Genomic DNA, 27490 nt, shown 5'->3' with positions numbered 1-27490 from the left:
GTAATAGTGGAGTCACAGATTATCTTCATCACTGATTCTTCAATTATTAGAGAATCAATGGGAATAGCAGTCACAGAGTTATTCTCCCATAGAGTTTAACCAGTCATACAGCATGGAAGCAGACCCTTCAGCCCAACCAGTCCATGCCGACCCTAATCCCAAACTAACCTCTTCTGCGCGTGGCCCGTATCCCTCCAGAATTTCCTTTTCATGTATTTATCCAAATATCTTTTAAACATTGTAATTGTATCCACATCCACCACTTGCTCTGGAAGTTCATTCTATATGCGAATCACCCTCAATGTAAAAAAATTGCCCCCATGTCTTTTTTTTTTAACTTTCTCTCCTCCCACCTTCAGAATATGCCTCCCAGTCATGAAATCTCCCATCCTAGGGAAAGAACAACTGCTATTAGCTTTGTCTATACTCTTCGTTATTTTATAAGCTTCTATAAGGTCACCTCTTAATCTCCTATGTTCCAGTGAAAACATCCCAGCCTATCTTTATAACGCAAACCTTCTGTGTCCGACAACATCCAGTGAGTTCCCAAGCCTTTATCACAGATGTGCTTGTTTGGTACTCCAGAAACACACACAAGCTGGTGATGGATAATATCCATTTCCCATCATTCTCTATTCCAACATCATTTAAATATTTGAATAGGTAAAAATGAAGAACAAAAAAGATATTGAATATCACACAGAAGGTGGTGTGTGTATGGAATGAGCTGCCAGAGGAAGCGGTGGAGGCTGGTACAATTGCAACATTTAAGAGGCACTTGGATAGGAAGGGTTTGGAGGGATATGGGCCGGGTGCTGGCAGGTGGGACTAGATTGGGTTGGGATATCTGGTCGGCATGGATGGGTTGGACCGAAGGGTCTGTTTCCATGCTGTACATCTCTATGACTCTGTGGCTGTATGTTTAATATATTTTCATGTTAGTTTCTACACTTCACTGCCCGTATTTGTCTTTGGCAAACCCCACTTTTTCCTCACATCTCCATAACCCAACCCATATAGCCTTCTAAGAGAGACAAAAAAGGGACAAACTAGGAAATGGTTACAGGTGGATTGCCCTGATATGAGGGCAAGAAAGTGGACAGGTGAGTAATTTCACAGCATATGCTATCATCACTGCTCCAAGCTGATCCAAGCATAGTTTGCTGCAATTTTTCAGTTGGGCTGTGGTTCCCCTTTGGGGATGGCTTGGTGGCAGTTGCCTTGGATGATCTTGAATGGGAGAAGAAGTGTTAAGGTCTGGGGGCAGGGGTTGTGAGTGCCCCAGGCAGACTTTGAAGATTTCTGCCTCCTATCGGGTCATAGGTGCAACTACAGTCCAACCTGTTGAAGAGTTCCTCAGGAATTGGCCCCCAGGCATTCATAGCCTGACGACTGTTGTTAATTGGACTGCCAGCATGTCTTCTGGCCACCATTTGGCCAATTCAGGTAAAATCAGTCAGGACCTGTATTTGGGACCTGATCCCATTTGCAGTTCTGGCCCAGAATGCAAAGCCTTTCCCGGGTGTCTCCAAATAAAAGGCAAAATTGTGTACAAATAGATAACATTTTAAATTCCGAGTAGAATAAAAATTGAATTAACTCTTTCCATTAATTTCAGGCATGAAATTGTACATGTTACTTCTGTTCAAAACTTCAAATGGCCTTAAATCCCTCACCTATACCATATAACACTTGCCTAACTTGTTGTTGAATTTCTAGTTGTGATGTTCACTCCTTCACTCACCAGTTCTCTTCTCATTTTAGCCTTGCTGGTGATGGGCGTACCCACAGTAAAGAGAGAATCACAAACTTACCTGTTGGACACACTGAATTCCCTTATTTATGAGCTGTCTCCAGAGGAAAAGAAAAAATGTGTAATAGTTGTATTCATTGCAGAGGTCAGTCAAGCTTTAAATTCTATTTCACCGAACAAAATGTTAATGTCAAAGTCATTCTCAAATGGACTAGTAAACTTTGCCATCATTAACTTTTAATATTCTTGAGATCTGCTAAACATTTTAAGTGTATTCTTGAAGTTGTAAATGAATTATTGTTGTTTGTCATGGCGAATGAATAAGCTCCACAACTGTGTGTTAAATGGAATTTAAGAGAGGATAATCTGTTCCATCAGAGTTAATTAAAACACAGAGCAAGTGATTCTGATGAAATGGATTCACCTGAAACATTAATTCATCTTTGTTCTTTTCAGAAGATTCAGGGTATGAAAAAATAATCCAACAAACAAGGCATTCTGCAAAGCATCTCAAAGCAAGATTTTTTTGTGGAACCTTGTAGTAGACATAAAGGAATGTATGTCTGCACAGGGGCTGGATTCATATTCCATTGGAAGTGGTAAAGCTTTTCTGCTTTCCCATATTACATTCCATTTTCATTTCTCCAAAATAGGTTTGCAATGAGTCTTGCTGGGAACCCTGTCAGATTGGAGAGTCTGAGAGGTCCTTAAAATAGTATGTAGATGTTCATAGCACACAGATACAATTTATCTTTCCCTTTCCATTCCAACCTTGTGTTTTAGGCCTTAAAACTACCTGGTTATAGCACTCTGGTAGCAGTCGTGGTGACACTCAGAAAGACTTGCTGCATACAACTATGCTCCTTTCTCTGTGCTATATTTCAGCACAAAGCTTGTTGGGGGATTGGCTTGCATAGGAAAATACACCCATCCTTACCTCTCCAAAATATCCAGTATAAACAGATTTGATAGGCCCTGTAATATCATGTGTAGATCTTTGGAAAGCTCAGTAGAGCCCACTAGAGAAAAGGCAATACTTGATTTAGTACTGTGCAATGAGGCAGACTTGATAAGGGAGCTTAAGCTGAAGGAACCTTAGGAGGCGGTGATCATAATATGATTGAATTTACTCTGCAATTTGAGAGGGAGAAGATAGAATCAGAGGCAACGGTATTACAGCTGATTAAAGGCAACAACAAAGGCATGAGGGAGGGGTTCGGTATGATTGACTGGGAGAGGAGCCTAGCAAGAAAGACAGTGGAACAGCAATTGCAGGAGCTTCTGGGAGTAATTCAGGAGACACCGCAGAGATTCACCCCAAGGGAAAAGAAGCATGGTACAGAGATGATGAGGCAACCATGGCTGACTAGGGAAGTCAGGAAAAGCAGAAAAGCAAAAGAGTAAGCATATAATGTGGCGAAGGGCAGTGGGAAACCGGAGGATCGGGAAGCTTACAAAGTCCAACAGAGGGCAACAAAAAAAAAGTAAGGAGGGAGAAAATTAAATATGAGGGTAAGCTAGCAAGTAATATAAGGGAAGATTGTGAGAGTTTCTTTAGATATACAAAGGGCAAAAGAGAGGCAAAAGTGGACATTGGGCCACTGGAAAATATCGCTGAAGAGATAGTAGTGTGGAACAAGGAAATAGCTGAGGAACTGAATAATTATTTTGTGTCAGTCTTCATGGTAGAAGACATGAGTAATATTCCAAAAATTCAAAAGAGTGAGGAGATAAAGCTGAGTATCTCCTCAGCTAGAAAAACGGAATGGCCTGAAGGTGGTTAAATCACCTGGACCAGATGGACTATACCCCAAAGTTCGAAGGGAGATAGCTGAAGAGATAGTGGAGGCTTTAGTGGTGATCTTTCAGGAATTGCTGGAATCAGGGAGATTTTCAGAGGACTGGCAAATCACTAATGTGATACTGCTATTTAAAAGGGGAGTAAGGCAAAAGATGGAAAATTACAAACTGATCAGCCTAACCTTGGTCATGGGTAAGATCCTGGAATTCATTGTGAAGCATGAGATTTCTGAATTCATGGAAGTGTATGGTAAAACAGGGCAAAGTCAGCAGGTTTCATCAAGGGGAAGTCATGCCTGATAAATCTGCTAGAATTCTTTGAGGAAGTAACGAGTGGGTTAGATCAAGGAGAGCTAATGGATGTTATCTACCTGGATTTCAAGAAGGCCTTTAATAAGATGCCGCTGAGGTGGCTATTGAGTAAGGTAAGGGCTAGCATGGATAGAACTTGGCTGTCTGGCAGAAAGCAGAGAGTGGGGATAAAAGGGTCCTTCTCAGGATGACAGCCAGTGACAAGTGGTGTTCCGCAAGGCTCAGTGTCGGACCACAACTTTTCACTTTATACATTAATTATCTAGATGAAGGAACTGAAGGTATTCTGGCTAAGTTTGCAGATGGTACAAAGATAGATAGAAGGACAGGTAGCATTGAGGAGGCAGGGAGAGTACTGAAGAATATGGACAGGTTAGGAGAGTAGCAGATGGAGTACAACGTGGGAAAGTGTGAGGGCACTTTGGTAGGAAGAAAGAGGCATGGACTATTTTCTAAATGGGGAGAAAATTCAGAAATCTGAAGTAAAAAGAGACTGGAGCAGTCTAGTCCAGGATTCTCTCTAGGTAAACGAGCGATTGAGTTAGTAGTTAGAAGGCAAATGCAATTATGGCATTTATTTTGAAAGGACTTGAATATAAAAGCAGTGATGTATTTCTGAGGCTTTATAAGGCGCTGGTCAGAGCACATTTGGAGTATTTTGGGCAGTTTTGGGTCCCCTATCTCAGGAAGGATGTATTGGCCCTAGAGTGTGTTCAGAAGAGACATATGAGAATGGTCCCAGGACTGAAAAGCTTAACATTCGAGGAACATTTGAGGACTCTGGGTTTCTACTCAATAGAGTCTAGAAGGATGAGGGGGGCTCTATTTGAAACATACAGAATACTGAATGATCTGACAGTGTAGATGAGGAGAAACTTCTTCAGCCAGAGAGTGGTGAATCTATGGAATTCATTGCCACAGAAGGCTGTGAAGGCCAGGTCAATGAGTATATTTAAGACCGAGATAGATAAATTCTTGAGTATTAAGGGGATCAAGGGTTACAGGGAGAAAGTGGGAGAATGGTGTTGAGAAACCTATCAGCCATGATTGAATGGCAGCGCAGACTTGATGGAAAATGGCCTAATTTCTGCTCCTTGTAATTTTTATTAATGACTTGGATGAGGAGATTGAAGGATGGGTTAGCAAGTTTGCAGACGACACAAAGGTTTGAGGTGTCGTTGACAGTATAGAGGACTGTTGTAGGCTGCAGCGTGACATTGACAGGATGCAGAGATGGGCTGAGAGGTGACAGATGGAGTTCAACCTGGATAAATGTGAAGTGATGCATTTTGGAAGGTCGAACTTGAAAGTTGAGTACAGGATTAAAGACAGGATTCTTGGCAGTGTGGAGGAACAGCGAGATCTTGGTGTGCAGGTACATAGATCCCTTAAAATTTCCACCCAAGTGGACAGGGTTGTTAAGAAAGCATATGGTGTTTTGGCTTTCATTAACAGGTGGATTGAATTTAAGAGCCGTGAGATCTTGTTGCAGCTCTATAAAACTTTGGTTAGACTGCACTTGGAATACTGTGTTCAGTTCTGGTCGCCCTATTATAGGAAAGATGTGGATGCTTTGGAGAGGTTTCAGAGGAGGTTTACCAGGATGCTGCCTGGACTGGAGGGCTTATCTTACGAAGAGAGGTTGACTGAGCTCGGACTTTTTTAATTGGACAAAAAAAGGAAGAGAGGGGACCTAATTGAGGTGTACAAGATAATAAGAGGCATAGATAGAGTTGATAACCAGGGACTTTTTCCCATGGCAGAAATTGTTAACACGAGGGGTCATAGTTTTAAGCTGTTTGGCGGAAAGTATAGAGGGGATGTCAGAGGCGGGTTCTTTACGCAGAGAGTTGTGAGAGCATGGAATGCATTGCCAGCAGCAGTTGTGGAAGTGAGGTCATTGGGGATATTTAAGAGACTGCTGGACACGCATATGGTCACAGAAATTTGAGGGTTCGTACATTAGGTTTACCTAACATGAGGATCAATGGTCGGCACAACATCATGGGCTGAAGGGCCTGTTCTGTGCTGTACTGTTCTATGTTCTAAGTCCTATGTCTTGCGGTCTCATAAATCTGTCAAAATAAATGAACAGTACTTGAAATCTATTTTTAAAAAAACTATTGTCTTCAGAAGCTCATAAGTTTGTGAAATCAAACATGCATATGTTCCTCTGATGTTGTGTAATCAAACTGGCCTTTCCTGTGTCAATGAATATTGCTAGAGTTAGAAAGGAGGGTGGAAATCCTGGATCCAGGCCTTGAGTGCCATTCCCAACGTCCATATCAGAACAGGAAAATCTAGCACCAGAAATTCCCTTCTCTGGTCACTGTCTCCATTTCCTCCAGAGGGCACAGCTTGCTGGTTCCCTGGCCAGGCAAGGAAACATAGCTTCCCTCCTGTGCACTCAGTCTCTGCATCTGTGAATGAGAGTCCTCTGTCTGTCCCAGTGCTCCATTCCCTTCTCTCCAGTTTTAAGACTAGGGACTGATTTTAAAACAGTTTAGTGTCAATATTGGGGAGTTTCACTGAGGGCTTTTCTCCATAAGCCTGAGTGAATCATCTCACCTATTCTTCACAGCTCATCTCACTTGTTACGCACTATGCCTCAATTGTGCTACAATTGCTCAACAATGGCAGACATACTCACTACTGCCAGGATCTCCTGGGATTCCTGGCACCATTTTTAGACTCTAGCCATGAAGCCGTTCAAGTACTACCAACCAAAAGCTGCCCTTCACTCTGCTCATAGTGGGAGGGAAAAGAAAAAGATATGTCTCTGAGTTGAATTGATTGAATTGAATTTATTGTCACGTGTACCGAGGCACAGTGAAAAGCTTTGTGTTGCAAGCAATACAGGCAGGTCACTTAGTTAAGTAGCATAGATAGTAAATAATAGGTAAATAGCAGCAAAAACAAAAACACAGGTACAGGCAAATGTTAAGAGTTTGTGAGTCCATTCGGTATTCTAACAACAGTTGGGTAGAAACTGTTGCAAAACCAGCTGGTCTGTGTGTTCAGGCTTCTGTACCTTCTCCCCGATGGTAGAGGCTGTAGAAAAACATTATCAAGGTGGGATGGAGCTTTAAGCCGGCTTTGAAGATTGGAGGAGCTTCAAACCTGTGAGTTTAGATAAAATAGAGTTATTAGTAATTTTTAAAAGCATGCTATTAATTTAAAGAGTGTAGAATGATTGTAGGAAATAGGAAACCTAGATCTGCACGCAGAAGCTTGCAAGGAGTCGACCATATCACTGCCATCTTGCAGGCACATAGGTGGCATGGCTGACATTTTAATTGTAATTATGAGAACCAAATTACCCAGGCTACCTGTTTTTAGTACCATTTCGTCTTTCCTCATGTACTGGAGAAATAGTCTTTCCCTAAGACTCAGTGTAGCCTTACATTTTCATTTTGGTCAATGTAATAGCATTCCATACTTTAAATGGTTGAATATGTTCACTTTTATTCAGCAACAGCAAAAGTGAAGAAAGAAAAGAAAATCTGTTTGCTTCTGGGAACAGGCAGGGACTGTTTGCCTTTTGACAAATTTATGGTCAGTTTGTGATCATTGCACCCAGCTCACATCAACTGGAATAGCGAGTCAATGAGGTCCTGTCTGATTTGTTGTCATGATGCTGCAGCACTGCATCATCGAGAAGGTGATGTTCCTCCTGTTCAATGGCCTCATCTTCCTCCTCAGAAGACCGCTACCGCTTTCCCAGGTCTTCAACTTCCATTATACATCTCCTCTATGCCTCCTCCAAATGTGCAGAGCACAGCTTGTAAGGATCATGGAGAACATTCTGTCTGGAACCATCTCTCTAACTAATCCAAGCAGCAGAACCTCATCATCAAGAGGCCTATCATCTGCTTCCTGATGACCTGGATGGAAGAAATGGCTTCATGGTATCTATACCTGACCCTCAGTTGGCAGGTTGTGTAATGGAGTCATTATCTGGGGCTGAGGAGAAGCAGTGAGATCTATTACAAATTGTACTGATAACTGTCTTGAATTATTTGTGGATTGAAGATTGTGAGATCCCACACAGGCGTCAATGGATCTTTGGAAGCAGTCGTTGCATAAAAGTTCAGCATAGCTGTCAAATTAACTGTCATGGGGATGGTGTGGCCAGCCAATCTTTCCAATTAAAGATCATGCTTCTATAGTTGGCAGAGTTTGGCGAAAATGTCCCAGGACATCCTCACTTTGTATCGACACTGCACCTTGTTCATGTGAAGGAAATGATATTGAAGGCAATAGACACTGAGCCTCCTGTATCTCCTGCACATCCTGAGGGGGATTTTCAGCTGCAATTTCTTCATATGGAGACCGTTTGGCATCTTCTGGAGGTTGCTGCTGGTCCTGAGCTTGTTGATGCATCTCAACTTCTCTTTGTATTTGATATGTCATGGCTACGAATAACAACAAGTCCTGCTCTGGCCAGGTAACAGTTCCAATGAACAATTTGGGTGATATCAGAAAAAAAACAGGTCCATAGTAATGTAAGCAGTCAGAATTTGCATGACACACAAATGGTGGTTTACCATAGTCCCCTGTGCAGCGTGACATCGAGCGCTCTGACTAAGAGGCCAATGGAATGGCTCTCCATGGACTTTTGAAGACTGCAGCACTAGCCATGCTATCCATGGCTAGGGTTTGTAAGTGCTGAATGATTATCAATACCTTGTACCTCACCCTACTGCCCAAATCATGCAAGAAAAGGAGCATTGCATTTAAGAGCATGTTGATGAATATATGGAAACTCAATTCAGATGGATTCAACAGGGATAGCAAGGACAAAGGTAATGTGGAACCCATCTGTACTGAGCTTCCATGCATTCTCACCCACCTTTTCTTTTAGAAATTAATCTCCCAACATTACCCCTAAGCCCTGAACCCTCAGCTTATCTATGTCAAACATTGTGCCATTCTGTCACCTGATGAAGCTAGAGTGGTTGTGACTGTTAATGACCCCTTCCCCAAAGTGACTCATGTCCTCCCATGACCTGTAATCTCCCCCACATCACAATCCCCACAATCCCCACTGCCAAATCCCATGATAATCTCCTCGACTTTCACTGAGCTGACCCCCACGTCGAACCATGGACAAACCCCCTGACAGACTTGGATGGATAGCCCTAACTGATGACTGATCAGACCCCTCCCTGACGTACTACGAATCCTAGGGCTGGTTGCACTGGATCTGCACGACTGCCTGTAGTCCACTGCCTGCACTGAAGTTGTTCAGATTTTCTGCCCTTGACTGTTTCAAGCAGTCAACTCACCGTGTCCAAGCGCTGAACCGATATCGGAGGCTGGTTTGTTTAGATGGAAACCATTGCCATTAGACATTGAGTAAAGATCCTATGATTGAAACCCATGCAGTGTGCTTGCTCCATGTGCTGAGGCTGGCACATGGTGCAAATGAAAAATTGATGTTGGACAGTGCCATACGTAAACATGTCCACTCCCTTGACTAATGACCTGCTGACAGCATGCCAAACTGCCATGTTTAATGTCTACACTAACTGGCAAGGCAAGACAGAAGTACTGTAAGCCTTTCAGTTCTGAATGAGGAGGCAAAGTGCATGGCAAGGCAGAGATACTGTAAACATCCAAGTGGGCGAGTATGAAGACACCAAGCGAGGAGCCTTGAGATGCACCTTGGATCAATCCATAGTCTCAGTGCTTGTCCCTGTATGCTAAGTATCCTGTCAACAGCATTAGAATGAAAGGTGTCATCATTCTCCAGCATTGAAGTGGAGAACTGTATTATAAGTACGGTCAGAAATGTACCATGAGCATCCAAAGAGGCTGGTATGTGTTTGATGCCAATTGCCATGGACAGTGGAGGTGACTGGGTATTGTAGCAGGTGGTTGCTGCCCAAGGAGCATACCCTGAGATGTTGGTACCTGCTGTCCAAATTAGAGGTCTGGAGAGGGCTGTGGCAAGCTGAGTTCACAAGCTCGAACTCTGGCTTTTGTATTGGCAATTGACATCATCTGGTGTGAGAGAACAGAAAACCACATATTAATGAGGTAGTATGTAAACAGGCTTCTCACCATTCATCTGTGTTCAAAACCTGCCGAATCAGAATATTTTTCTCTTGGCGTTCAAAATCAAATTTTTCCAAATTGATTCCTTGTTGCACCCATTGTTCTGAGCTGGGAAGATTCTGTTCTCACATTCTACAGCAGCCTTGTATCATTAATTCCCCAGTAGTAAGAAGAAAGGATTGGATGCTGAAACACTTGCTCCCCAAATGTATTGAAAGGTCCCTTATTAAATGTAGCAGCCAGCTGGTAATGCAGAGTATGCTTGGCTGCATACAGGAATCATTCAAATGATGACAAAATGCAAAGTTTGCATTTATCAATTATAATGGGCGTGAAAACAAGTGCAAATAAATATTTTGTCCTTTCCACCTTGGTTTTGTATCCCATAAAGCTGAACAATTTCAAACCTGCTTCACTCAACCTCGAATGGTTACTTCTTGCTCAACCCCATTGACCTAACTACTCCACTCTCCAACCCCTTTAAGTTTACCAAGCGGACTATTGTGATTTTTAATTTCTTTCCTTTGTTTTCAGATTATTCTGTTGGCCTCATTCATTCCCTATGTCTCTACAAACCCCACCCTAGCCCTATATCTCTCTGAGATGTATGCAGTGCTTTAGTTCTGGCGAGTTGCACATCCCTGATTTCAGTTGTTCTAAAATTGTCAGCCCAGCCTTTAGCTGGATAGGTCCTAGGATTCTTTGCTTAAGACCCAATGCTTCTCTACCTTTAAAACACTTGTTAAAACCGACCTCTTTGGTTAAGTGTTTGGCAATGTCCAGAATGTCTCCCCATGTGGCTCAGTGTCAATGTTTCAACTTTAAAGACGCTTGCTAATTTTGAGTTGTTGTTGTGTTACTCAATTTTTAAAAAATCAAACATTTAAACAGTATTTATCTGAATGATTTAAAGCAGCTAATTATAAAACATACACTCTTGGTGAGTAGCATCATGATCCCATGAAAATAATCCATCATGAGCTCTGACGCTGTTGTGATGATAGGAGTGAAATCTGTGTAAGGTTCCTATGGAATCATTTATAGAAATGACAGACCTGTTTCTAGGATTTGCATTGTTCACAGTACAGCATTAAATTGGGACTCCTTATGTTCTGCTGCATTCATTCTCAAATTAACATTCTAAGGAGTACAAAAGGCAGAATGTTTGACTGAACTTTTATAAATGACTGGTTATGGGCTTGAACTGGAGTCTTTTGTCCAACCCTGAGCATAGTGGTTTAGAAAAGGTGTCAAAGCTTTGCAGCAAATGCAAAGGCGATTCACTAGAATGCTACTGGAGATGTAGGCAATAAATGTCAATTATGTGAAGAGATTAGAGAATCTGGAGTGGTTATTAGAGCAGAGAAGGTGAAAGAAAGATTTAATAGATGAGCTGAACATTGAGTGATTTCAGATAATGTCAGGATGGAGAAACTATTCTCTGGGGTTGATCTGTAACCAGTGGTCATAAATTTAATGTAATTGGCAAAAAAAAGTAGGCAAGATATGGAGAAGTACTTTTACAGAGCAGATTGTTATGATCTGAAATGCAATGTCTGAAGGGGTGGTAAAAGCAGATTCGATCATAACTTGCAAAAAATATAAATACTTAAGGAAGAAAGAAACATCACAAAGCTATTGGAAAGAGCAGGAATGTGGGACTAATTGGACTAATTTCAAAGAACTAGCAGAAGAATGACTGAATCGAATTCCTTCTGTGCTATACCTTTCCATGATTGTAAATAATAAAGTTGAAAAATAAACTACTTTTATGCATTAAGAATGGTTTCTAAGCTGCTTGGCTATTTCTACGGCTCAGTGTTCTGCAGTAATTTGCCAGCAGCAAAACTCCACTTCTGTTTTCTTCACAGCTTGAAAGTTAACCCAGAGAGGTGAATAGGATGAAAGCATATTATAAAACATACCTGATTTTCATTCTCTGAAGTAAACAAGATGAAAATTGGATAGGACAAATGACTCACTTGCACAGATCGCCACTCAAGGAGTGAAGACAATTTCCGACCCCCTCAGTTATATTTATGTAGCACCTTTAACTTAATGAAATGTCGAAAAATGCTTCCCAGGGTAGAATCTTGTTGAAACATTGACGGTGTCAATACTTGAGGCTGGAGGGCTGATGACAATCACGTGTTGCCTTTAGACAGAGAAATAAACAGACAGAAACGCACACACCCGCATCACAAGAAATCATTAGAACCATGTATTGTCCGTCAGGGAATGGCAAACACAGCACTCAGATGTCTCGGTGCTTCCTATTGAACTTAGTCACAGGTCATAGGTGAATAATTCTGGGGTTCTATGTGTTGATTGTCAAGGAGGGTGCAAGGGGGCTGTATGCAGGCAGGAGGGAGATTGCTGCCAAAGGCGTGAGATGAGTCAAAGCTGGGGCTGGGGCAAGGGAAAAGTAGAAGCTCATGTAGAGATGGAGATCAGGACAGTGACAGGGAGAAACTCTAGCTGTATATGGTGTGGGTAAATCATCATCGGAGAGCATGGCAGGCTAAGGAAAGGGGGCCACTAGCTTGGGGGCAAGGGGAACAGCTGGAGGTTGGGTGTCCACATGATGGGATGGGTGGGAATGCACTGTCGGGATAATGTGGAGATTAAGGGGATATGGAGGCTTCAGGTAGCAAGAGGAGTATACCAGGTGACTAGGCACAGGTTGGTGCTGACAGTGTCCACTGTGAATTGGATTTGATGCCCCATCACTAGCCATTCTCTAGGTGCAAAATTGAACTGGAAAATGGCTGTGACAATGCCCAGGATGGTGGTGTTACTGTCAGTTGATCTGCTGAATATTAGGATGCATACCTTTGCAAACTCCATTTCATTTGCAACCACTTTTTCGTCCATTTGCAGTGCATGTGGAATGAATGTGCCAAGGATTTAAATACAGATTAAAGGTGATTTGCACATTGCCGTTAGTATTTGCAAACCTAACATCGTAATTTCAATGATGCAGAAGTTAGCAACAATAACATAAAATCAGACAAATGCTGGGTAAAAGCATCCCATCAGTTGGGAAACTTTTAAGGGTGCTGTAAAAATAACGTCACTAGACCACAGAACTGCTATCTCATTAGAGGGAGATGATGATGGTGGTTTAACCTAAAGATCACCATGCCTCAGGGAAGGGGTGAAGTTGAGAAGGAGAGTCCTTCATGGTAAACTCATCTGATGCGGGAATTGACCCCACGCTGTTAGTATCACTCTGCAACACATACAGGTGATTGGTTAACCTATACCCTAAAGTGGGTGCACTAGGAGGAAAGGAATATCGCCTCATCATATTGCATTTAAGGATGCTACTGGACCCTACTGAATGCAATAAAAAGTTGAATGATGTCGGTCTGTGTAGAGCAGGTTGGAGTGCAGTGGGCACTTCCATATTGATGTACAGTATTGTGTTGGCACGCCATACTCACCAAGCTCGTGGCACATGCTGCCACCAGCATCATGATAAAACATGAGGCTCTGCTGTTTGGATTGCCCTGGGGAAGCCCTTTGATGTAGGTCAGAGTGGTGCTAGAAAAACACAGCAGGTCAGGCAGCATCCGAGGAGCAGAAAAATCGACGTTTCGGGCAAAAGCCCTTCGTCAGGAATTCAGCCCTATTTTTGATGAAGGGCTTTTGCCCGAAACGTTGATTTTCCTGCTCCTCAGATGCTGCCTGACCTGCTGTCCTTTTCCAGCACCACTCTAATCTAAACTTTGGTTTCCAGCATCTGCAGTCCTCACTTTTGCCTAAGCCCTTTGATGTAGTCCAGACAGAGTGTGCTACATCATCCTGGTGCTCTGTGCTCTGAACATTTGGAGCAAGCAACCAGTTGATGCTATAGAACCTGAGAAGCTGGGAGAAATAGAGCAGTTTTCCAAGCAGGAGAATGAGGCCATTTTGGAGGGGGAAGCTGTCCTTGTGCATGACATAACTCAGCTGTGTGCATGCTACAAGCCAGAGAGAAGCTGGCTGACCTGATTCCAGTAGATGAGAGCTGGGTGCAGCATGAACCCTAGAATAATTGCGGGACAAACGACAACTTCTATTCATTTGGTTTGCATTCATAAATTTTGCTGGCTGTAAATAAAAGCTCGTCTTTGGAATTGTCTGGTTCTTGCCATTGAGTGATGTTCCCCTTCTGAAGACTCACAACTTGTCACTGTCCAGCTTGCCACTTACTGGATATTACCGAAAGACTGGCATCCCTTGCATCTATGCCATCTTTAAAAGGTTTAGCCGTCAAAAAGCTGACAGTCCATCACACATCACAATCCTGTTCTCTTGTCCCAGCCACTGTTTAACTCCCAGTCAACTTATTTTACCTGTCCTTAGCTACATCTCAATTAACCACCCTCTCTTCTAAGTCACCACTACTCGGTCCCCAGTGCCCACTGAAGAAGGATTGTAATGTGTGATGGACTGTCAGCTTTTTGACTGCTAAGTCATTATGTTACTATTGAGAGCAATGCCTGATTGTCAATGCTTGTCTGGGTGTACAGTGACTTTTTAAAGATGGCATAGATGCAAGACCTTTGGCAATATCCAGTAAGTGGCAAGTTGTTTTGGGAATGGCACATAGTAAGGTGGGCTGGAATCAGATAAGATGGACATCAAAGGGACAGCACATGTATTTAAAGACTTTGGTAAATTATGGCAAAAAAATCTCACTATACTTTGCAGTGAAAAATCCTCAGGAACACTTGACACAATTGGCACTTAGCCAAAAAATGTAAAATTTGACATATAGATTTAAGAATTATTTTTAAAAGTATTTTAGCGAGATGATGGAGTGTATCAGAAGGGGAATCCATGGCTTAGGCAACTGCAGGTATGGCCAAAGTTAGAGCACTTAAAATTGGGGGATACTGGAGTGGCCAGAAATAGTTGCCTAAGTTATCTTAGAGGCTGGTGGAGATTACAGAAATGGGCAAGGACTGGGCCATGGACAGCTTGCTTGACTGGAAGCCAATATTGGTCAAAGAACACAGGGAGGTGGATAAATCTGACTTAGTGTGAGGCAGACAAAGAGGTTTGAATGACCTCAATGACCAGAGTGTAAAATGTGAGGGAACAATCAAGCATGTATTGGAATAGTCAAATCAGGTGATGGTAAATCATTAATGAGGGTTTCTGCAGCCTATGAGCTGAAATAGGGGTGAAGTTGGGCAATATTACATAGATGGAAATAGCCAATCTTAATGATGGTATGAATGTACAAAGTTGGACGTTGATTGCATAGTTTCATCTTGCCTGTGCACCTGTGTTCCTGATAATATCTCTGCAGCTCTATCCCTTATCAACACAAATCAGGATTGGTGCAATCAGAATTTTTAGGCTGTAGGATATTTGTTGTTTTGTGTACCAATTAAAATCACTTTAGTACAGCACTGCACTTTGATCTTTAATGCGTGTTTAGCTGGAACATTTGTCAAACTGATATAATTCTATTGTCATGTTTACTTATTCAGCGGCACCGTGGGCGGCACGGTGGTACAGTGGTTAGCACTGCTGCCTCACAGTGCCAGAGACCCGGGTTCAATTCCCGCCTCAGGTGACTGACTGTGTGGAGTTTGCACGTTCTCCCCGTGTCTGCGTGGGTTTCCTCCGGGTGCTCCGGTTTCCTCCCACAGTCCAAAGATGTGCAGGTCAGATGAATTGGCCATGCTAAATTGCCCGTAGTGTTAGGTAAGGGGTAAATGTAGGGGTATGGGTGGGTTGCGCTTCGGCGGGGTGGTGTGGACTTGTTGGGCCGAAGGGCCTGTTTCCACACTGTAAGTAATCTAATCAAATCTAAAGATAAAGATTAAGCATGGCCAAAGTTCAAGCACTTAAATTTCAGATCTAGGATCTAATCTAGTTTAGACTGATGGGATAAAAATCTCTTTACTATAAAGATTTTAAATGAGCACAACCTGGTCATAGTTGCCCCAAAGGATGATATTTTTTGGAGACAGGGATAAAGTTAAATTGTTAAGACAGAGAGTAGAAAGACCTTAATTCTGCAAGACTAGTTCCATAGACTAGTGAAGTGCTACACTTGCACAGAAATTGGGCTATTGATCTTTCCTGTTACCTTAGGGATTAAATCTTGCATCTCTCTCTTACACAGAACCAATTAATATTAATACCACACAATTAAAAAATAACTGTACTCCAGTAGTCATATAGTATTAAAGTGAACAAATAAGTCATGAAATATTGATGGGTTAAATTATATTCTTCTGTTTTTGGTCCACAGGTGGAAGAAGATTATGTAAATAAGCTGGTAGAAAATTTACAAAATACGTAAGTTTGAAGTCAACTAGTTGATAATGAATAAAAATTGGAGCAACAGCTCATGGTGCTAAGTTGCAAATTGATTGCCATTCTTACTGAGCTGCAATCAGATCATGACACAATAAAGAGCTGTAGAGCAGAGGACAGGAGGAGAGGCCTATCCCTAGAGCCCATGCTGATAGCAAGTTTCTAATGGTGGTGGCAGAGGCCCTGTAAGCAGCTGAGTTAGGATGAGGAAGCCACTTATCACAGTTTACACAATGAGCTTAGGAGGTTAAGACAAACTAACACAAAGTGGAAAACCAATTTAAACATGGACCATATCTGTGTTGGTGGTAGGGGCCCTCCCACAGATCATGGATATCTGAAAATCATGGACAGTGTGCCAGCAATGCCTGAGGATAAGACAGTTTACACGACTGGATTAATTTCAGATTTTCCACTCACAGCTTGGCGTTTTGTCTGGAGCACATATTGGTAATTGGCTCATATTAAATTCCTTTTCCTGCTATGTCAACAGAAAAGTTGACTCCAGACTGAAAATGCAAGGGGTTACAGGTCTTTGGCATTTTTGGGACGGGGTGAAGGATTAAAACTGTTTTGCCCATCTTTGCTTTGAAATGAAACCCAAGCAAAATTAGCAAATTCAAGTGCAAGAGGTTATGCCTGGACTAGCATCAGGCAGACAGAAAATTACAATTTCGACTTTTAGCTTGTTGATTAGCATAAACCACCTTAGACCTTTTAGGTTATTCGAAATTCAATTCCCAAGTCAATGTTACATGAATTCTGCCACTATCTTATAATAATAAATGCAATTCTTTAAGGAGTTTCCAACCATAAGAATATTGAACAGTATGTCACATTTTGTGTGACATAATGTTAACATTGCATTAAGGGATACTAGGAATTAAAGCTTTTAAAGGTCTTTTGTGAGAAATTTATTTTTCATTATGTTAGTAAGAGTGTTAAGGAGGCCTTATGGCAAATCCTGTCTCTGGGTCAGAAGCTCTGGTCTTGACCTTCATTATGTGGCCAAATAGATCAGCCTATATATTCTTCCAATATGCCTGAGGACAGACAGTAAGAATGGGAATTTCCTGGGCAGCAATAGATAATGGCAACCCACTGAAATACTTTGTCAAACATAATCATGAACTCGGTGTAAGTCCATGGTTGTAAATACCCTCAGAGTGTGTACTGAACAGAAAAAGGAATAATGTTAACCTAAATGGTTGTAATAAATCAGCGGGTAAATTTGCATTGATCTCTAATATTGCATCATGTAATTTCAACAGCCAAGAGTGTGAAACCAAGTTACTTTTGCAAGTTGCGAGAAAATCAATAGTGTTCTCTTCATAGGTTTGTCCTATAAATTGATAATTCTGCATTATTGACATGCTACTCTTAGGTACTCCAATGAAATACAGTCAGGGCTTCTTGAGATCATCTCTCCTTCTGCTGATTTTTATCCTGACCTCTCAAATCTGAAGGAAACGTTTGGAGATACCCAACAGAGAGTAAGGTAACTATTTGTGAATTTTAAAGTTGCCTACTAATATATATTCTTGAAAAAAAGCCATTCGACAGATGTTGCAACACAACTGAATCAAGTTCTGGGAGGGATCTCTTTATATCAAAAGCCTCCATTACATTTTCCACTTTGACCATCATCACATCTTCATACAGGGTGTATTGCAGATGGCAATGTTTTTGTCTATGTAAAACTTGTAAATGTTTGACGTCTAAGGCTATGATATTTGACTCTTTAGTGTCTGTTACTTTGTTGATATGAATGCAATTTGCTTCCAAAACTTACATTCACATAACACACTTGCATTTTGTTGAGAACGTTGTCAGATTGTTTGTGAGTAAAGGTAAACAATGTGGATGCTGGAAATTTGAAACAAACACAGAGAATATTCAGCAGGTTTGGCAGTGTCTATGGAGGAGAAACATTTTGAGACTGGTATGACTGTTCTTCAGGAAGAGAACCTGGCAGTCAGTACATCCAGTGAGATGAGGCAGACTGATTTAATACACTTGAATGTGATTGGCATGTCCATAACTGACTTAATATTCCCTGGAAAGTTTTCTAGAAAAATGTTGTCACTCAGACTCCTTGCCCTCAGTTCCAAGCTAATGGAATGAAGTATCGAGTTAGAGCTCGCAATAGGCAGTACATCACCAGAATTTTCATGGTCATGCACTGGAATTTTTTGATGTGGCCTTGCACCGAGTTCTCCCATAATAATCAGGTGTCCTTCCACTGACCCTGCAAGATCCAGCAGCCTCACCATTGGATAATCATCCAACATAATCCAGTGGATCAAGCCAAGCAAATTTTAGACCAATACAATGACCAATATAAGAAATGCAGATGCTAGAGATCTGAAACAAACAAAAACAGAGATTTCTGGAGAAGCTCAAGAAGTCTGGCAGCATCTGTGGAGAGAAATCAGAGTTAACCTTTTAAATCTTATGACATTTCTTCAGAAGGGGTCTTCTGAAGGAAGTTTGCTGGACTTGCAACATTAATGCTGCTTTCTCTTCACAGATGCTGCCAGACCTACTGAACTTCTCCAGCAATTATCAATACTCGTGTGAGCTGAATTTTTAGTTCTCTTTCCTTTTATTTCTTTATCATCTATTAATCCCTTTCTTGAAATAATGTTATTCCACTTAATGTATAGAGAAACTGAGAAGTAAATGGAATGAGATTTTGACTACCAAAGTATTGAAATTTGATTAGTTCTGAAGCAAAACGTTCAGGTACAAAGATCATTGTCGATCTCAAGGTCATTTAATGAATTGAGTAATAGCAGGAAGCACTGGCAAAAGCACTTATCGTCTATGTGGAGTTTGCACATTCTCCCTGTGTCTGTGTGGGTTTCCTCCAGGTGCTCCGGTTTCCTCCCACAGTCCAAAGATTAGGTGAATTGGCCATGCTAAATTGCTCATAGTGTTCAGGGATCTATAGGTTAGGTGCATTAGTCAGGGGTAAATATAGGATAATAGGGTAGGGGAATGGGTCTGGGTGGGTTACTCTTTGGAGGGTCAGTCTAGAATTGTTGGGCCGAAAGTCCTGTTCCAACACTGTAGGGATTCAACTTTTTTTAAAAACCATCCCGTTAAACAGGTAGTGAGTTACAATCAGCATAACTGCCTGAGTCCTATGGTTTCATAAAATCATATTTAACATAGGTCATACGTCACGCTGTCTCTGGATATGACCCTTGGTGTAACATTTCACCAGTGCAGTGACCAGAACATCTTGCATATTACCAGTAACACATTTGTTGATACGCTCAGATTCCTTCACTTTGGATCAAATTAGTCTGGGTTGATTAGGAAATCAATGTCCAACTTGAAGTAGCACAGTCCATGATGCTAGCTCTTTAATACCTGCACCTCTTGAAAGAGGAAAACAAACATATCAACTGAGGTGGCTTTATTTATCAATCGGATTTGTAAAGGGAGCTATATAATCAATCTTCAGCCTGAGAGATTATGGATAGCAGAATTACATTGGCTTTGGACTGCACCTTATTACCTACAGGAAATCAAGCCGAGCACTGTTACTGTGGGTTATCAGAACAAAAAGAAACGCTACAATAGTCAAAGAGATGCTGTAAACTCTTGCTCTGTTGGAACATATGGTCAGATGAGGCAATCTGAATTAGACTGAACTCATGACTTATTCTTTGCAAATGTGCAGTTGTAGAATTCAAGGCATATATCCCTGATCAGCTGAAGAAATTAGCATGTAAAATACTCCACAATTCAGTTTGTATTCTGAATATAGACACAACATAGCACATGATGGCATCATAGTAATGTTACTGTGCTAGTAATAGAGGGTCTCACTAATGCTCTGGTAACATGGGGCAAACTTTTATGATTCTCCACTGGTATATTCCCTTGGTGGCGTTCCTGCTAGCCTGGCAGATGTACCTGAACTATGTGCAATTTATACTGTTGGACAAGACATATGCTGACCCCCATAACTCACCTTGATGAGGGCCCTTATGTGGCCAAAGGGCCAAGCAAGTGGCCTCAACTTTGAGATGAGTGGAACAAGTTTAAGAACGGGGAGAAAGTTTATAGCATTTTCAGCTCCCTTACACACAATCATTAAATTAACTCACAGGGAAAATAAACAATGAGTTAGGTTGATTTAATTTGAAGACTTCAGCTGATATATATTCATAATTTGGATTGCTTAGCAAACAATTACGCTCTAGGGATTCAGCAACACAACTTCATTTAATTTAGGTAAAAACAAGGACTGCAGATGCTGGAAACCAGAGTCTAGATTAGTGTGGTGCTGGAAAAGCACAGCAGGACAGGTAGCATCCGAGGAGCAGGAAAATCAACGGGGAGAAAGTAGCATAAAGGACAATAGGTGAATGGGGGTGGGGATGGAGTTGATAGGTCAGAGAAGAGGGTGGGGAACGGTAGGAAAGAGTACAATGGGTGAATGGGGGTGGGGATGAAGGTGATAGGTCAGAGAGGAGGGTGGAATGGATAGGTGGAAAGGAAGATAGGCAGGTAGGACAGGTCATGAGGGCAGTGCTGAGCTGGAAGGTTGGAGCTGGGGTGAGGTGGGGTAAGGGGAAATGAGGAAACTGGTGAAATCAAATTGATGGGGTTGAAATGTTCCGAGGCGGAAGATGAGGCGTTCTTCCTCCAGGCGTCGGGTGGTGAGGGAGCAGCGGTGGAGGAGGCCCAGGACCTGCATGTCCTCAGCTGAGTGGGAGGGGGAGTTGAAATGTTGGGCACAGGACGGTGTGGTTGATTGGTGTGGGTGTCCCAAAGATATTCCCTAAAGCGCTCTGCTAGGAGGTGTTCAGTCTTCCCAATGTAGAGGAGACCGCATTCGGAGCAACGGATACAATAAATTATATTAGTGGATGTGCAGGTAAACCTTTGATGGATGTGGAAGGCTCCTTTGGGGCCTTGGATGGAGGTGAGGAAGAAGGTGAGGGCGCATGTTTTGCAATTCCTGCGGTGGCAGGGGAGGGTGCCAGGAAGGGAGGGTGGGTTGTTGGGGGGTGTGGACCTGACCAGATAGTCACAGAGGGAATGGTCTTTGCGAAAAGCAGAAATGGGTGGGGAGGGAAATATATCCCTGGTGGTGGGGTCCATTTGGAGGTGACGGAAATGTCGTTGGATGATGTGGTTTATGCGAAGGTTGGTAGGGTGGAAGGTGAGCACCAGGGGCGTTCTGTCCTTGTTATGGTTGAAGGGGTGGGGTTTGAGGGCGGAGGTGTGGGATGTGGACGAGATGTGTTGGAGGGCATCTTAAACCACGTGGGAAGGGAAATTGTGGTCTCTAAAGAAGGAGGCCATCTCGTGTGTTCTGTGGTGGAACTGGTCCTCCTGGGAGCAGATACGTGGAGGCGGAGGAATTGGGAATACGGGACGGCATTTCTGTGGGAAGTAGGGTGGGAAGAGGTGTAATCTAGGTAGCTGTAGAGTTAACTTAATTTAGAACAACTGCATTCACATTACAAACTGACTACTGATCACATCCTGTTTTTACATCCTGGCTCTTTGTTTGAACAATCTTTTAAAGTGATATCATGAAAAAGTCCAGTAGATTACTTTGCTCAAGGCCCCAGTTTCCATATCAGACACTGCCCAACAGCTAAAACACTTCTTGAAGCATTAAATGCCTGCAAGGCTACTGTGATCATCCTGCCGACTCTTCAAGTAGGGAGTTTGCAGGAGACCCTGCCAACCAAACAGTCTGCCCATAAATTCAATCCCCCCAAGGGGATTAATGGGGGAAATGTCCCATTAATAACAAATGGCTAGATGGTCATAAAATCCATCTGATTCGCTAATTTCCTGCTAACAGGGAATATGCCATCTGGTCTACTTGTGAGTCCATACCTATAGCAGTATGGTTGACTCTTAACTTCCCTCTGAAAGTTTGGGCTGTGTTTTATAGAAGGATGTATTATTTGCTCCCCACTCTATCCATTCCTCTCAGGTCCTCAGCTGGATAATGAAGTAGCCTTTGACAGCACCTTTCAGCAAATTAGAGGAGGCATCAAATTTCCTTTTCAATTTACTTGGATAATTTGGCAAAACTTTGAACAATGAGAGGAAAACCACCCACGAACCATTCCATTGACTCCTTTTACCTACTGCCATTTCTACAATTTCTGAAGAGAAATGGTATTTGGATTCCCATTTATTAGGTCAAAAGTGGGAATTCAGATTAAAATTGCTTAAATATGATAGAAGTATACATTATGCTTGAATAGCCAAGTGTTCTGCAATATGGCTACATAGTGAAAAGGTGGGGATTTCAATTTGAATGTGCAAGGGTAATTTAATAGCACCACACAATGATTTACGTATTTTCTTGAAAATCAGAGATTTCTGTTTAGTTCCCCGACGACAGCCAGCGTAGGAAGATTTCATGGACATTTAGGACCTGCTGTAGCAATTGCCTTTTTCATCCTCCTAGTTAAGCCAAGCCTTCCTCTGTAAATGAAAGCTTGCTGGATCACCAAAACATTTTAAAGGACTCTCACCATGGGAATTTTCCATTGTTCGAGGAAAAGAATGGGAGGGGAGCAAGGTTTCACACATTCAAAGCTAGTGGAGAGATTTGTTCAGCATTTTAATGTCAATCTATGCTGAAACTGCAGTGCAGTCCTGAGGAGATGCTGCACTGGCAGATATGCTTCCTTTCAGAAAATATGTCAAACAGAGTAGCCATCCGGCCTCTGGGGTGGGCATAAGTAATCCCATGATGCTATTTCAATGAAGAACGCATTAGTCATAGTCGAAAAATGTGACATTGGAAAAGCACAGCAGGTCAGGCAGCATCCGAGGAGCAGAAGAGTCAACGTTTCAGGATTTCCACATTCCTGATAAAGGGCTTATGCCCGTAACATCAACTGTCTTGCTCTTTGGATACTGCATGACCTGCTGTGCTTTTCTAGCACCACATTTTTTGACTATGACTAATGCTGAAAAAAGAGACATTTTGCTGGATTTTTTTTCATTTTGCACTCATCAGGACAAATGCAAGAATGCCAAATTTCAAAGATCACAATAATCTTGTGCTACTAGAGAAAAAGGTGTTGATTGCTTGGGAAGTCAACTCTGGTTGGCTCAGAAGAAAGTAATATTAATATGCAGAGAGCTGTTCTCAGCAAATGAAAAGAGCATGTTTAAACCTTGCACCTTTTTTGAATTACCTGGGACATTTGGGAGCCTATAGGACCCATTGCTTTCTCTATTGCAATGCTTTGGCTAATTACAGTTGACTTGCCAGCCAATCAGCCCCTCTTTCTCCTGTGGAATAAATTGCTACAGTCATTAGATATTTTGCATTCTTGCATTTGTCCTGATGGGTACAGGACAAAAAGCTTTAACAATAAATCTCCCTTTTCAGGAATTCTTCTTGTAATTATGATATTTTTGCTTCTTGAATCTTGTAAATCCAGCCTTTATCACTCCATTATCACAGAGCAACTCAATTATAACTAACTTGCCATAAGCAGCCTGATACTCAGCCTGTGCTAGGTGTTTTCCCACTGAACTGAGTACACCTGTCTAAATAAGAAGAATGTAAATATTGGAATCAGTTTCATTTCCTTCACCCAGCAGATTATGGGAGGATATAACACTACCTATCATTGTTACTCTAGACTTCTTCCAGAAATTGTTCTTTTTTACTCCAACATCTGGAATCTAGAAGTACCATTCCACTGCTATGTGTAAATTAGCAATTTAGTTTCAGAGATACAATGATGACTACATTTCAAACATACTTAATTGGCTGTTGGCTACTTTGCAAAATCCTAAGGCAATATGTTAATGCAAGTTGCTTTTAATGACTCATTTTTTCTTAATATTAGTGCAGTAAATCCATCCCAAATACTGCAGCAACTTTGAGTACAATATTATAAGATATTAAAAGATTCCAGTGGATGAGTTTTGTTTTTAAATAACACCAACTCAGCAATAACAACTTGAATTTATATAGAGCTATTAGTGAGATAAAATGAGCCAATACACTTTACAGGTGCATAATAAAGCACAATTAGACACGCAAGCCACATGAGGCAATATTAGGACAAAGGGCCAAAAGCTTGATCCAGTGTCATGTTTTAAGAATCATTTTGAAGGAAGGAAAATAAATAGAAAGGGGAGATTAGGACCCAGGCAGCAGAAAGCACTGTCACCGATGAAGCAAATAAAATTAGGCTACTCAGAAGGCCAGAATTAGACAAGCACAATTATCTTAAACAGGCAAAACTTGAGACTTTGGAGTTTGTAACAATTTAACTGTTACACAGTTGTGTTAGGCTCTAATGTCAGGTAAATGCTCATTGGGAAATAGCATAAGTGAAAGTTGTCAGTATTACCCATTAGATTTTGTCAGCAGTTCTGCATTGTCATTGGAGGTCTTGTGACACAGTGGATATATCCCTACATCTAGGCTGGAAGGGCCTTATTGCCCCATGATGTTTTTGAATATTTCTAAATAGTTCAATTAACAATAACTACCAACATAGTCTCCATTTGCTTTATCATTTTCTCTTCAATACCAAGATAAATGCTAATGATTCAAATGTGGTTTGCTATAGTTACCACCTACCTTCAAGAACCACCTCTAAATTGGATTTATCAAATTGGACCATGATCTAGATCTGTCACCACCAGACATTTGATGAGTTTCAAGAATTCTCAGCTGAAGCATGTTGGAAGTTGTATCCCCAGTTGCGTAGATTTGAAATAATATTTTAAATTCTATCCCAGATTTAATTTCTAGCTGGATAGGTGGCTTTGCCTTTATCTGGTGATAAAACGCACATAAACAAGGGCTGATTTTAAAAAAATCATTCTGTTTTCATTCCTGAAAAGATAGGATCATAACAGTCCTCACCTCCTAGTGTTAAGTCAGAATACAGGAAGCTTTATTTGAATTCACATTCTATCTGAAGTGGAACTACCTGACACAACCTAAAAGGTCTCCTGATGCACAGATCTCAGAGGAGTGGTAGAAATGGGTCAAGACAATTGTTTCTCCAGAAACATTGCGGATCCTCAGCCAATGCTGGATCATAAGTCAGGAGTATAGTCTGGTAATGGTTATTGATAACATTCCAATCCTACCATTGATGGTCAGTGCTTCTACCAATATTTGACTAACAAAATTAAGTTATTCACAATATTTGTTTTAAAGTTGGACAATTAATTTCAGATTTTTCATTAATTAGAGTCATAGAGCTGTAGAGCATGGAAACAGACCCTTCGGTCTGACTTGTCTGTGCCGACCAGATCTAGTCCCATTTGCCAGCAATTCCATGTTAATGAAAGCCTCTGTTTTTGAGCTGTACCACTTCAGTGATGATAAAATTGTAACTACAGCCAGTGAGCAATGCCTTACTTCATCATTTATCCCCTGCAAAGGAAGCAAAATTCAGCAGGAAGGTAAGGCTGTCATTAAGTTAATTATCTGAATGTGGAGAGAGTTGATTTATTCTGTCTTATCCCTTGTGAAAATGTCCAACTTTACTGTTGATTAGTTGGTTATATATTGTTTTATATATATAAATTTAGCTAAAACAAAAATCTGATGTGACTGCAATGTTCATGTTAGTATCTGCAGCTTTTATTTTATGGGTTCAGTCTCTGGAGCCAGTATTATAATGGCCCATTGTAGTGAAGCAGTGTGGAGGGCACGGAATGTTTCTGTGCATCAAGGGCCTCCTAATAATAAGAGAAGCACCAAACCAATAGGTGCTAAAGTAGAGGTCCAGTGGAAGTTATCGACACATGCCCATTTTGTTTTGTTTTCCTGCACTTTACCCTCAAAAGCATAAATACTTCACCACTGTTTTTCACCTTCATCATTGAAAGTATTAATGATTCATAGCCACAAAAGCTGTCCTTTTTGTTCTCATGCTTACTTTTCTGTCCAAGGTCTGCAACAGTATTCCACTGAAGCCCAATGCAAACAATAGGAGCACTGCCTAAATTCTTTTGTTTAGGCACTTTACAACCTTCTGGATCCAACGTTGAGTATATTTCCACCCCAGCCCAGTGTGTACTTTGAATGGTTTTGCTTTTAGGGGAGCTGGCATACATTTTGATTTCAACATTCCTACTCAAGATCAATGGGTAGAATGTTGTAGAGATTTGAATAACATGGACAATGCAGGATTTGTAGTACAATAGGACAAAAGGTCGAGAGGGGCTATCTTGGCTTGAGCATATTGCTCCATTTTTCATGTGTTCAACAAATGGCAAATCAACTAGATCATACTGAGTTGCTAATTAAGGTGGATTATTGCTTGATAAATATAGAAAGAAGGAAAATAGGAGTAGGTATTTGGTCCTTTGAGCCTGTTTCACCATTCTATATGATCATAGCTACCTTATTCCTGCTTTCACCTATATCTTGGCTTGTTAGCAAGCCTAACAAACTTCGTTAATGTTCAGATTTCTATTTTACTAAACTCAAAACAACGTAGACAACAACAAAACATAATAGAAAACCAGACTGGGTACTTAACAGATTCAGCTCACCACTTGCTCTGAAGGACCTCCATGTTGCATAGGACCAAGCTGCATCACAGGACATGATGGATGGGGCCCTTGTTGATGGACATTGGCATCCAGCATTTGCCAAACTTTCACAATCACCATGGCACCTCTCTAATACACTGGCAAGGCATTCTGGAAGCATAGACTAGCCCTGCTGGGTGCACTGGCATCTAGCATTGAAAGGCTGCAACAAGGACACTTTTCACACAGTGAGCAGAGTTCCAGCTCATAAGTAGACCAGGCTGCATCTCGCTTGCTCTCTATTACTCGATCATTCAGTGCCTAGGTACATCATTGCAGCATCTTTGCCATTCTGTTATCAAGGAGCAAATTAAAATTTGACAGAAAGATTTTTTTCAACCGTGATGGTGAGCACAACAACTAACTTGATTTGTTGCAAAAATCCATCATGAATGTCCATTAGGGAAAGAAATTGACCAAAATTACCTTGTCTGATCTACATGTGATTTCAGGCACGAAGTGACAGGGCCTAACAAACTGTCAAATCAATGGCAATTAGGGATGGACAACAAAAAGGCAGCACCCACATAGGGTCAGAGACCCATATGATTTTTGCAAAACAGAAAGAGACCCATGAGCCATTGTATCTGCACTGGCCATCATATATCCATCTGTTCTATTGCTACTTTCTAGCACTTAGCCCGTAGCTTTTGTATGTAAGTGTTTCATCTA

The 27490-nt window shown here is 41.5% G+C and overlaps 1 protein-coding gene across 4 annotated transcripts in view; it reads left to right on the top strand.

Moving 5' to 3' along the window:
- The window catches only part of LOC122539369 (alpha-1,3-mannosyl-glycoprotein 4-beta-N-acetylglucosaminyltransferase B-like), a 251205-nt gene that overhangs the window by 132019 nt on the left and 91696 nt on the right, over positions 1 to 27490 (top strand). For all 4 annotated transcript variants that reach the window (XM_043674130.2, XM_043674129.2, XM_043674128.2 and 1 more), the window contains exons 4-6: positions 1765 to 1898; positions 16182 to 16228; positions 17631 to 17744. In XM_043674130.2, the coding sequence (XP_043530065.1) occupies positions 1765 to 1898; positions 16182 to 16228; positions 17631 to 17744 (295 nt within the window). The remainder of the gene's footprint in view (positions 1 to 1764; positions 1899 to 16181; positions 16229 to 17630; positions 17745 to 27490) is intronic.

This window comes from Chiloscyllium plagiosum, unplaced genomic scaffold (assembly GCF_037043375.1).
Source record: "Chiloscyllium plagiosum isolate Xiang-an unplaced genomic scaffold, Cpla_swu_hap1 HiC_scaffold_36, whole genome shotgun sequence".
NCBI lineage: Eukaryota > Metazoa > Chordata > Chondrichthyes > Orectolobiformes > Hemiscylliidae > Chiloscyllium > Chiloscyllium plagiosum.
This window is presented reverse-complemented; position numbering and strand designations above follow the sequence as displayed.